Raw genomic sequence first — 12,300 nt, forward strand, 5'->3', positions numbered from 1 at the left:
AGGGACTTTTCAGTCTCATTCTGACAAGTGGCAAGATAAACAAGGTGTATTCTATTCTTATGTACAACTGACCGAAGCATTCGTTTTTCATTCCTCAGGCATGTTGTCGGTTCTGGACGACTATTTCATCGTGCAAAGTCGTATCAATTCGGCCTCGTCAGAGCCGAGTCCTGTGGCCTCTAGGTGTATTCTATTCTATTCTTATGTACAACTGACCGAAGCGTTTTTCATTCCTCAGGCATGTTGTCGGTTCTGGACGACTATTTCATCGTGCAAAGTCGTATCAATTCGGCCTCCTCAGAGCCGAGTCCTGTGGCCTCCATTCTGTCTAACGAGGCCAATACGGTATTGGCTGTGGCCTACGAGGCTGGTACTATTGGCCTGTATGATATGATTGATCCCACTGAGCTTCAACTTATAACGATCTACCAGGTAGGTACTTTTTTCCAAGTAAAATTCGTTCTCGGAACGGCTGGCTTTCTCCTATCCTGTCTTCCTTCTCTCTTCGATTTCGGGACGATAAGACCATAACAGTTACAGTTCCCTCTGTCAAACCTCTTAAAAAAAAATTGACTGGTACCCATGTAAATTTCGTCGTGATGTCTGGCCAGCTGGCCACAAAATTTACCGATATTTTTTGAAATCGTGAAATACTCCGGGTCTGAAACATATGCAGACATGAAGAGGAAGACATCTGATAGAGTAGAATGGAGAGCTATAAACCAATCTTAGGATTGAAACAGATGATGATGATTTTTCATATTGAAGTTTATTTTTTCTGCCCGAACCCATAGAAGAGGAAGTAGTCGAATTCCTCGTGGATCCGGAAAACGAGAGCAACCTTTGTGCTGTTATATCGGTGAACAAGCTGCTCCTGTTTGGTTTGGAACAGAGGAAGCATATTGAGAGACAAGAGTTGAGAGTTTTCACACCGAATGCAAGTGAGAGAAATTCTGGAGAGTTTACGTGCGGTGCCTATCTGACAGGTACATCCAAACCAAATGCAAAACTGTCGAGTTAAAACTTTGACCTTCATTTCGTTCGTTCAAAAAACGTACACGAAACCATCGATCTTCGCAGGAAAAATACCATGATTGGGGCTATGGTCAGTGCTCCGTTGAGGACGCATTGGCATAGTTTGTTTATTTTCTCTTGGGTTGGGACTAAAGCTCCGTTGAGGCCACTTTTATTCATTAGCATGATTTGTTTATTTTCTCTTGGGTCGGGACTAGGTTAGGGTCGATGGGTTTTATAATTATGTTACATTATGTATTATTATTTTTATTTTATTATTATTTTTTTTTTTTGAAGATTTTGCAATACATCAGTTATTGCTTGATCTTATTTTGATTCGTTCAAATAGATCAAGTGTAGATTTTTTTGCAATACATCAGTTATTGCCTGATCTTATTTTGATTCGTTCAAATAGATCAAGTGTAGATGTAAAATAAAATAAAAAAAAAAGATTTTTGAAGAAGGAACTGTAACTGTTAAGGTCTTATCGTCCCGAAAGGGACGAGAGAAGAAACACAGGATAGGAGAAAGCCAGCCGTTCCGAGAACGAACCTTATCTGGAAAAGAAAAGGAAGGAATTTTAATTTTGTTTAGCATAAATGCTTTTCACAAATGTCGTTCCCTGCTTAATATACCTACTAAGCTAAATTTTTATTACTTCACTTGGACTCGAACGACTAACCTCCAGATGTTAAAAAAAAAAAAAAAAAAAAAAAAAAAAAAAAGGTATAGAAAAGCAGACTGTTTTGAGAATACACTCTCTTAACTCACCTTTCTGCTAAAAATGGTAATCTTTAATATACAAAGGTACTGTTCCAAGGAAATTTTTACCATTATTTCAAGTTCCATCCATTTTAATTCTGTATTTTCTGTATTGTTAGGAATCGCCAACAAGTCATCAGAGGCAAATTCTATGCCGGAGTTTGAACGAGAAGCATGCGTTGGAAATTGAATCTAACGAGGCAGTCACCTATGTACTGTGTATGGAGAAGTTTGGCTTGACTCTCATTCTCTGCGGCTTCCAAAATGGTGAGCATCTCCAAAAAGGTGACGAAACTTCGAGGTGATATAATGGAATATTTGTGTGATTTTTTTTACTACTATTATTATTTATTGATTTATTTTTGTAAATAAAGAGGATTGACAGAGTTAACTATAACAAAGCCCAAAGCGATCACCCAAGGGCTGACAGTGTTCTTATGGGACTACCACAAAAACTGCTGACTGGTGAAAAACGCCGACCTCGTGTGAACACTTCAAAGCCAGCACTCGTAGAGTAAACATCTCTCTCGCGATTTCGGTCTGATGATGGGAATCTGAGTTTTCTCGAAAGCTCACCGAACTTTTATAAGACCTTGGTTAGACTGCGGGAGTAAAGGGACTTTTCAGTCTCATTCTGGCAAGTGGCAAGATAAACAAGGTGTATTCTATTCTATTCTTATGTACAACTGACCGAAGCGTTTTTCATTCCTCAGGCATGTTGTCGGTTCTGGACGACTATTTCATCGTGCAAAGTCGTATCAATTCGGCCTCCTCAGAGCCGAGTCCTGTGGCCTCCATTCTGTCTAACGAGGCCAATACGGTATTGGCTGTGGCCTACGAGGCTGGTACTATTGGCCTGTATGATATGATTGATCCCACTGAGCTTCAACTTATAACGATCTACCAGGTAGGTACTTTTTTCCAAGTAAAATTCGTTCTCGGAACGGCTGGCTTTCTCCTATCCTGTCTTCCTTCTCTCTTGGATTTCAGGACGATAAGACCTTGGCAGTTACTTAAACCCATAAAATACACGAGACCTTGTTTAGACTGCTGGGGTAAAGGGACTTTTTAGTCTCATTCGAGCAGGATAAACAAGGTATATTCTATTCTATTCTATTCTAGGTTGACTCCAATGTAAGCGTGACAGATTTGAAGTGTACAGTGGAGGTTGTAATTGCTGGAGATTCTGATGGGGAGATCACTATTATGAGTCCAGAGCTGAAGCTCCTCTATTGGGCGAAACAGTTTGGAGTTTCTTTCGTCAAAGGTAGGTGATAAAAGGTCTTTTGTTTGGGGGCACGGTTGGTCCAGTGGTAATGCGCTTGCTTGCCACACAGAAGGTCCCGGGTTCAAATCCCTCTATGGACAAAAAAAAAAAATTCACTCGTATTTCGATTGCAAATAATTCAACGGGACCAACGGGTTATTTTCTGATGTTCTCATGTTGCAGCACTTAATGGGAAGTATTGTGTCTGTCCTCGCCAATCTGATGAGAGGTATACTACGGGATGGGCATGCTACAACATAGGCCACACGAGTCTAATGTAGCAGTTGTTTTATTGCTACGAAATAAAAATAGCGGTGAAACACTCGTCTTTTTTTTTAAAAAAAATCTGTTTTAAGCTAAAATAAAGTTCGCCCTCGGCGGAAATTGAACCCACGACCTGGTACTTAAAACTTTCCCATTTAACTTAGCTGGCGTTTTTCCTTAGGTACATATCATTTCGAATCAAATTAACCCACTCATGTCCTTACGTCCCCATTCCTTCCATAAGGTCTGAGCATTCGTCAATCCAAGCGAAACCGCCTTAGCGAGTCTCGTCTCTACACACCCTCGAGTAGCGACCAGAAGCGGCCGAGCGTCTACTCTGTCGCTAGAGACCTAAGGGTGGCGATAGGAGAGAAAGTGGAAAAGACAATTGGAAAAGTGGACAAGAAAATTGGAAGAGAGACAATTGGAAGAAATGTTGAGAAGACGGCCGAAAAGTTTGAAAGTGAGACCGAATCGAGTGGAATTTCCGAAAAGCCTTTGGTGACGGCAAAACTGAAGCTGGAGACATTCTTGGAGGAAATGCCAACGGAGGCTACTCTAGAGAGAAACGCACTGAAGGTGAATGACCTTGTTGTGTTGGGCGATAAAGGTGAGTTGTACTTTTATTATGCTTCTTTTTTTTATTCCACCAAGGAGATTCCGCTTTGGACGTCCACACTTGCTGCCACAGGCCACATAATATGTATTTTCAATAGTTATCTGAAAGAGGGCCTCTGAGTGAAATTTTGCCTTTTTTTCTGAAAAAAAATCCCAGGAATTAAGAAGAGTCTATCTCTCATGTTAAGAGTTTGATTCTCGCCCGGGGCGGATTTTATCTTCAACAGATAAGGTTCGTTCTCGGAACGGCTGGCTTTCTCCTATCCTGTTTTCCTTCTCTCGTTGCTTTCGGGACGATAAGATCTTAGCAGTTAAAGTTCCCTCTGTCAAACAAACCTCAATCGCCATGGCGTTCCTTTGTGTGTAAATCATGGCACGCTGTCCGAAATTGATTTTCAAGACTCGGGAACAAAGAAAAGCTTGCTGCAATACTCATCTTGGTGACGAGAATTTCGTCTAAGAATTAGCCCAAGGTCAGTGGAGATATTTTTTTTTTTTGCTATTTTTAGGATTTCTCTTGGAAATTACTTATTGCTGTCAAGTGAATTGATTTTCCCACTTTCTGTGGTGCATTGCAAGATGAGCTAATAGTCTGTCCTAGTGAAATAAATTGATTAAAATTTCTGTGTTGAAATACTTTGGTGGTAGCAAGAGCATTGAATCAGAAAGTCAGGCCTAGCTAGGATGATCGAGTATTTTGTAGGTTAGGTTTCTTGTTATCAGTTCTCGGGTCTTACACCTACTTATTAGTAGGGATTAAAAGCAAGATCATCATGTACTTAAATATGGATGAATAACATAGACTTCAGTCTAAGCAATTTTGTATCATTATCTACCATTCTACCTACATACTCACTCACTCAGTGTTTACGTACAAGGACAATGTATGAATCCGTGAAATGTATGACCAAGGAATATTGTGGTGCACCCACAGTCATACTTTAATAGTTTGAGTACTTCTTGGGTGTCAGCATTTTTCACACAGTTTTCCTTGTGTCTAAACTTGAAATTACCTCAAGTAAATCAATTTATCCACAAAAAACAGAATCCTAAAAAACCTTCATAAAGAAGAAAAAAAAAAAAAAAAAAAAAAAAAAAAACCCTTTACTCCGCAGTCTAAACAAGGTCTATATATTCATAGGTATAGCTTAATCTATCCCTATTCCCACAAAATACAGAATCCTAAAAACTAAAAAAAAAAAAAAAAAAAAAAAAAAAAAAAAAAAAAAAAGCCAAGCCACTACAAATTTTCCAAAATATTAGATGAGACAATACTTGTATTTTCTTTTTGCAGTTTTCAGGTGGTAATGATGACAAATGGAGGAATGGCACATACATACAATGTCAGGCAGTGTTCTATTTCCCTATTTGCCACCATTACCACAAAGGACATTGCATAAGGTTTTTAACACATACATGACTGGTAATTTCATTGCTTATTTCCAGCTAAGACCTTTTCTGAAGAGGATAATTAGGTACCTATATGAATCAACTAGCTGAATTCCATCACTTTGCTCCGGAATCCCACTAGTTCATCCCAAGGCATGGCCAAACTTGTAGAAAAGGCATGGCCAAACTTGTACAATAGGCATGGCCAAACTTGTACAAAAGGCATGGCCAAACTTTTTTTTTTTTTTTGTTACCTAGACCTCTAGAAACATAAGGGAAAGTAAGAAAAAAAGTATACACTTCTTGTTTACCTTTGCCCTGGGCAGCACCCTCAATGATTCCAGGCAAGTCGAGAAGCTGTATATTGGCACCTTTGTATTCAATAACACCGGGGATACACGTGAGTGTTGTGAACTCGTATGATGCAGCTTCACTCTGTGTGTGAGTTAACGTACTGAGCAGGGTGGACTGAAAAGTAAATGGCAATGGTAATATGGGTACTTTTATTGAACAAAATTATATGAACACTAGCTGAATTCCGTTGCTTTGTCCGGAGTCCCGCTAGTTCATCCCAAGGCATGGCCAAACTTGTAGAAAATAATAAAAATGTGCGCTCCCTATTAGCTGCATAGTTATCAAACTAAAAACATAAATGAAACTCAAAATGTTGGTTGAGATTAAAAAAAAAAAAAAAAAAAAAAAAAAAAAAAAAACGGTATAGAAAAGCAGACTGTTTTGAGAATACACTCTCTCAACTCACCTTTCTGCTGAAAATGGTATTTTTAATATACAAAGGTACTGTTGTAAGGAATTTTTACCATTATTTTAACTTCCATCCATTTTAATTCTGTATTGTTAGGAATCGCCAACAAGTCATCAGAGGCAAATTCTATGCCGGAGTTTGAACGAAAAGCATGCACTGGAAATTGAATCTAACGAGGCAGTCACCTATGTACTGTGTATGGAGAAGTTTGGCTTGACTCTCATTCTGTGCGGCTTCCAAAATGGTGAGCGTCTCCAAAAAGGTGACGAAACTTCGAGGTGATATAATGGAATATTCGTGTGATTTTTTTACTAGGTACTATTATTATTTATCACCCGAGGGCTGATTGAGAGACTGACAGTGTTCTTACGGGACTACCACAAAAACTGCAGACTGATGAAAAACGCTGACCTCGTGTGAACACTTCAAATCCAGCACTCGTAGAGTAAACATCTCGATCTCTCTCGCGATCTCTCTTGGTCTGATGATGGGAATCTGAGTTTTCTCGAAAGTTCACCAAACTTTTAAAACACCTTGGTTAGACTGCGGGAGTAAGCGTGTCGGGAGTATGTGTCCAAACAGGTGAGCCTGGAAGGGTTAATAGAGGCCGTTGTGCTTGAAGGGGTTAAAATGAAATTTTATAAAATTATTTACCTGAAATTATTTACCATATTATGGTAAATAATTTCAGGTTTCCGGCCTAGTTAGCTTATAGGGTAGTGTGTTTGCCTTGTAAGCAGTAGGTCGTCAGTTCAGTTACCACCTGAGTCAAACTTTATACAGATAGGGTTCGTTCTTGGAACGATTGGCTTTTGTCCTATCCTGTCCTCCTCCCTTTGCTTTCGGGACGATGAGACCTCAGCAGTTACAGCTCCCTTTATCAAATCCTTTTTTTTTTTTCCAATAAATGGATGGGTGACTTGAACATTATATTGGGAATAAAGGGAGAACGGGCTCTAGTCTTGATTTTAAATCATTACATAAAAGTGAAATCGAAAAATTAAATCAAGAATAATAATAAACTGAATATTAAACAAATTAGGTAGGTACATAGGTACTGATTTTCTCTAATCACTACGGGCTAAAAAATCCCCGGAGGGACGGACCCTGCTTGATTAAACAAAAGGTAGGTACATATAGGTACTGATTTTCTCTAATCACTACGGGCTAAAAAATTCCCGGAGGGACGGACCCTGCTTGTTCAATCAGAAAATATCCCACCGAAATCCTCCCGGAACCTTATCCCTTTTTCTGAACATCGAGAGTTTTGCTCTTCAGTTATTATTTTCAATTTCGAAATGAGGGAATAAACTGAATATTAAACAAATTAGGTAGGTACATAGGTACTGATTTTCTCTAATCACTACGGGCTAAAAAATTCCCGGAGTGACGGACCCTGCTTGTTTAAAAAAAGGCAAACTGTGGAGCCACTTAACGGCAAAAAAAAACTGAGGTATTGTTTTGTACAAAGTATATGGTACCTACTTGAGATCAATATGATACCACAATTTCTTTAGCCTTAAGATACCATTTTCTGAAGGATAAAGAAATTCTGAAGGCTAAAGAAATCGAGACAAAAAAAATAAGGTATTTTTTGATTTTATTTGGTTGCGTCAAAAAAAATATTTCTATTCTTTTTTATCAGGCATGTTTTCTACATTCTGGTGACATCGCGTTCTGTACTACCATAGACCTGTGTGACCTCCCCTTCATACTATCGGCCCTGGGTTTCTTTCCTTCTGAATTCGACCTGAGGAATATAAGCGCTGAAATCGACCTGATGGGTTTGACGGAGCTGGACTTTGCCCATTTTCTCGGTAGGTGGCCTCGGTGGTGTAGTGGTCAAGACGCTCGCTTGGTAATCGGGAGGGCGAGGGTTTAATCCCGCCCGAGGCATGGAATTTTATACTTTAATCTTTAACCTCAACCTATTGTTTGATGAGAATTTGACCAAAATTAAAATATTATACCTACTTGTAGGCAACTCTTGGTGTAAAGATACTTTTCAGTACGTATTTAGTCAGCCTAGTTAGCTTGGTAGCGCGTCTGCCCTGTAAGCGCTAGGTTGCGGGTTCGATTCCCGCCCGGGACGGAATTAATCCTCAACAGATGAGTTTCTTTCTCGTACTGTTGGTTTTCTCCTGTCCTGTCCTCCCTCTCTGTTCGGTTTCGGGACGATAAGTTATAGTTCCCTCTGTCAAACCTCTTTAGATTTAGATTTTTAGATTTATTTATTTAAAAAATCTGGCAAAAAAACAAAAAAAAAAAAAAAAAAAAAAAAAAAAAAAAAAAAAAAATCCAAGCCACTAGGTACAAATTTTCCAAAATATTAGACGAGACAATAGTTGTATTTTCTTTTTGCAGTTTTCAGGTGGTAATGATGACAAATGGGGAAATGGCACATACTTACATACAATGCCAGGCAGTGTTCCATTTCCCTATTTGCCACCATTACCACAAAGGACATTGCATAAGGTTTTAAACACACATGACTGGTAATTTCATTGCTCATTTCCCCGCTAAGACCTTTTCTGAAGAGGATAATTAGGTACCTACATGAATCAATTTTTTCTTCCTGTTATTGTTGTACCACTAATGATCCAACTGCAACCGGTTCAATTCATTCAGACACATTTGTACCACTGGTTGTACAATCAATCATGTAGGTATGTGATAAGTACAGTATCTCTGAGGTACAGGTACTTATACCAGTGCTATCTATATCTACACTTCTGTCATCTACATACCTACTCCTAGTTATTGGAAAGTATTCCTAAAATCAATATTGTCTCCTGTATTTATGTTATGCAATACCATAATATCATTCACAAACACATTAATATTCACACCCAAAGTCTTATATTATGCAAATCCGATTTTCTGTATCACTCAATACATGGTATTCCTTATCACTAAGTAGGTATTAGTTACCTTATCAGTCCCTTATCACAACAGGGTTGGGAGTTATCAGTGAGTCCTGTTTTTGGGGCATTGACTTAGCAAGAGAAACAATAAAATTTATTGATGAAGTTCCTACATTATGGAATACCCATTTGGTTAATTTTGTTAAGACTGTGTCTACTGTGTCATATTTGGAAATTTTAATTTAATCAAATTGAAATAAAAGTGGTGGTGAAACACTTTTTTCATTATGTATTTAATGATGCATAATAAGTATGTCCCCAGTTCCCATATGGTATAAGATGTATGATGTATGAGAAGTAATACTGTGATAAGAAAGAATATGGGATTTATTCCTTTGGTTTCCTCATCTCTTCATTCTTGCTTGTCCTTTTACTTCCATTTTATTTTTAAAACCAACATCTCTTGAAACAAAATACAAGAAAAGGAATTTTTGATTGTGTAAAGCTGTAAAGGATGACTGCTCACAAATATCTATGCTCAATTGATGCAATATTTTAAATTTGATGGCTTGACTTGGACTCAAACCACCAACCTCCTGGTCTGAAGTACACTATGCTAACCATTGTAGCACTAAAATTGAAAAAAAGTATAAAAATTATAATTATAATAATTTGAATGATTGACAAAGTTTTGTCACAAATGAGGTTCCTTGATTACAACTTGATTAATTTCAAGACTTGGTTTGGATATGAACCACCAACCTCTAGATCCATAGTCCACTGTGGTAACCACTAAACCACCAATGGTTTTGTAACAGGTTTGTTAGACTCTGATTTGAGACCCACAAAGAGTTAATGGGCTTGTACTTCAAAGTTGTCTTCACCTTATAAGGGACTAGTTGTATTCCAGCAGAGAAGTGACTTACGAGTACTGACTCACTTTATAGGATCGGAGTAGTTTTGTGTACGGGGGACGCGCCCACTTTTATTGCTTCCTCGTTCGAAATTGAAAAAGGGGAAGTTCGAAGTTTGATAAGAGGGGTACGGTTAGTCCAATGGGTTCTGAGCTTGCTTGCCAAGCAGAAGGTTCTAGCTTTGATTCTCAAAGTCGGTAAAAAATCGTCCACTTTTCTAGCTGAACTTGGTTCTCATGAATTGGAAAGAGAAGTTGTGTGAAAGTTAGAGGGAGAAGGACTACGGTTAGTCAGATGGTAACGTACTTCCTTTGCTATACCAAAGGTCCCAGCTTCGATTCTCAGAGATGGCAAAAATTTCAGATTTCGACAGTAAATTGTATTTCTAGGCTGCTCTTGTTTACTCATTAATACTTTTTGGTGCTTTTGTAATCAACCCAACATTTTTACTTTCCTTATCCTATAACGAGGAAAGTATTTATTATCTCTGCGCTGTTTACTTCTGTGGCTTACAGGTCTGTGGTCAAGGCGCATTTGGTAAGCAGAAGGGCGAGGGTCCGACTGCTAAAGTTTAATAAAACTGAGATGTATGGAAATTCCTACCACATATCTACAGCCAGGCTGTGTACTTTTTTTTTTACGAAAAAGCATTGAGTTAAAGACAGATATAACGAGGAAAGTATTTATTATCTCTGCGCTATTTACTTCTGTGGCTTACAGGTCTGTGGTCAAGGGCCATTTGGTAAGCAGGAGGGCGAGGGTTCGACGGCTAAAGTTTAATAAAACTGAGATATATGGAAATTCCCACCACATATCTGCAGCCAGGCTGTGTACTTTTTTTTACGAGAAAGCATTGAGTTATAACGAGGAAAGTATTTATTATCTCTGCGCTATTTACTTCTGTGGCTTACAGGTCTGTGGTCAAGGGCCATTTGGTAAGCAGGAGGCCGAGGGTTCGACCGCTAAAGTTTAATAAAACTGAGATATATGGAAATTCCTACCACATATCTGCAGCCAGGCTGTGTACTTTTTTTTTACGAGAAAGCATTGAGGTAAAGACAGAGGTGGATTGAAGATTATTTTTGTCAATGAGATGTTTTAACAATAATAACAAAGCTAAAGTTAGCCCATTCAAGCTTCAAGTGAGAAGTGTGAAATTGATTTGACAATTTTCTGTCTTTCCTAAATTTTAACTAAATGGGTGAGGAGCTAGTATTTATGAATTTTCTAGAAAATACACGACACACATCCCTTAGTAAGGCTCTCTTAACATAGCACCCAATCGTTCATATGTATAGGTTCATTCCAAAGCAAGTGTGAAATTGATTTGACAATTTTCTGTCTTTCCTAAATTTTAACTAAATGGGTGAGGAGCTAGTATTTATGAATTTTCTAGAAAAATACACGACACACATCCCTTAGTAAGGCTCTCTTAACATGGCACCCAATCGTTCATATGTATAGTTTCAAACCAAAAGGCCAGCCATTCGTTTTCTGGTAGGCCTGACAGGTACAACTGATCAGGTCCATCTGCCAGGTCTACCTGATACCTGATGAGTACACACACTACTTATCAGGTAGACCTGGCAGGTACGGCTGAAAAGGTTCGCCTGTCAGGTCTACCTGATACCTGATGATAACTCACACTATCAGGTAGAGGTACCAACGGACCTGATCAGGTCTACCTGATAGTGAGTGGCTGGCCTAAGTCTAGGGTTAATAAGATCTGTATAGTGGATTACCCAGGTCCAAGATAGTCGGAGATACTGACACTGTGATCCTACTCTGTCCTAGACATCCTAGTTAAATATCTGCATCAAATCCGGCCCAAAGAACTCCAAAGGGTTAACTGTATCGAATAGGGATGAGTATATTTATCAATTTGAGTCATGCTTTTTTTTTTCTAGGTGTTTTCTTCTGTGCAAAAACAAATTTAGCACTGTACGAAAACAATCTGTTACGCCAATACACAAAGTTGAATGATTCAGTCAACTCAGGAACTCAGTTTACTCAGTACTCAGTGTAATTTTGTACGTTGTAGTGACAAGATCGTCGCGAACTTTGTAATCGAATAGTTTTGTGAACAGTTTTGTAAAAGTTTGTAAGCTACCTGACCCTAAAGATATTTTTTTCGCCGGTTTATTTGTAACTTTCGTTCAAACGGAGTTTTTTTCTCGGTCAACGAGGGCTTGAAAATAATATTTTCCATTTTTTTCCTTGTGTCCAGTTTTTGCTGAGAACATAAGTTGAAACTTTTTTCCTTCCATGTGAACATTTACTAGCAATTTAATTACACTCCTTGTGTCCAGTTTTTGCTGAGAACATAAGTTGAAACTTTTTTCCTTCCATGTGAACATTTACTAGCAATTTAATTACATAAAAAAAAGTAAAATACTTATTAAGTTCTTGTGATATTGAAAAGTGCCTTTTAGGGAAAATATTTAT

The 12,300-nt window shown here is 38.3% G+C and overlaps 1 protein-coding gene across 1 annotated transcript in view; it reads left to right on the forward strand.

Moving 5' to 3' along the window:
- The window catches only part of LOC103513144, an 11,237-nt gene extending 2,782 nt beyond the window's left edge, over positions 1–8,455 (forward strand). The window contains exons 2-10 of the mRNA XM_026826426.1: positions 1,896–2,043; positions 2,490–2,683; positions 2,899–3,043; positions 3,552–3,924; positions 5,659–5,731; positions 6,174–6,321; positions 6,634–6,659; positions 7,723–7,907; positions 8,449–8,455. Coding sequence (XP_026682227.1) covers positions 1,896–2,043; positions 2,490–2,683; positions 2,899–3,043; positions 3,552–3,924; positions 5,659–5,731; positions 6,174–6,321; positions 6,634–6,659; positions 7,723–7,907; positions 8,449–8,455 — 1,299 coding nt within the window. The remainder of the gene's footprint in view (positions 1–1,895; positions 2,044–2,489; positions 2,684–2,898; positions 3,044–3,551; positions 3,925–5,658; positions 5,732–6,173; positions 6,322–6,633; positions 6,660–7,722; positions 7,908–8,448) is intronic.
- Positions 8,456–12,300: the final 3,845 nt, after the last annotated feature.

This window comes from Diaphorina citri, unplaced genomic scaffold (genome assembly GCF_000475195.1).
Source record: "Diaphorina citri unplaced genomic scaffold, Diaci psyllid genome assembly version 1.1 scaffold930, whole genome shotgun sequence".
Lineage (NCBI taxonomy): Eukaryota > Metazoa > Arthropoda > Insecta > Hemiptera > Psyllidae > Diaphorina > Diaphorina citri.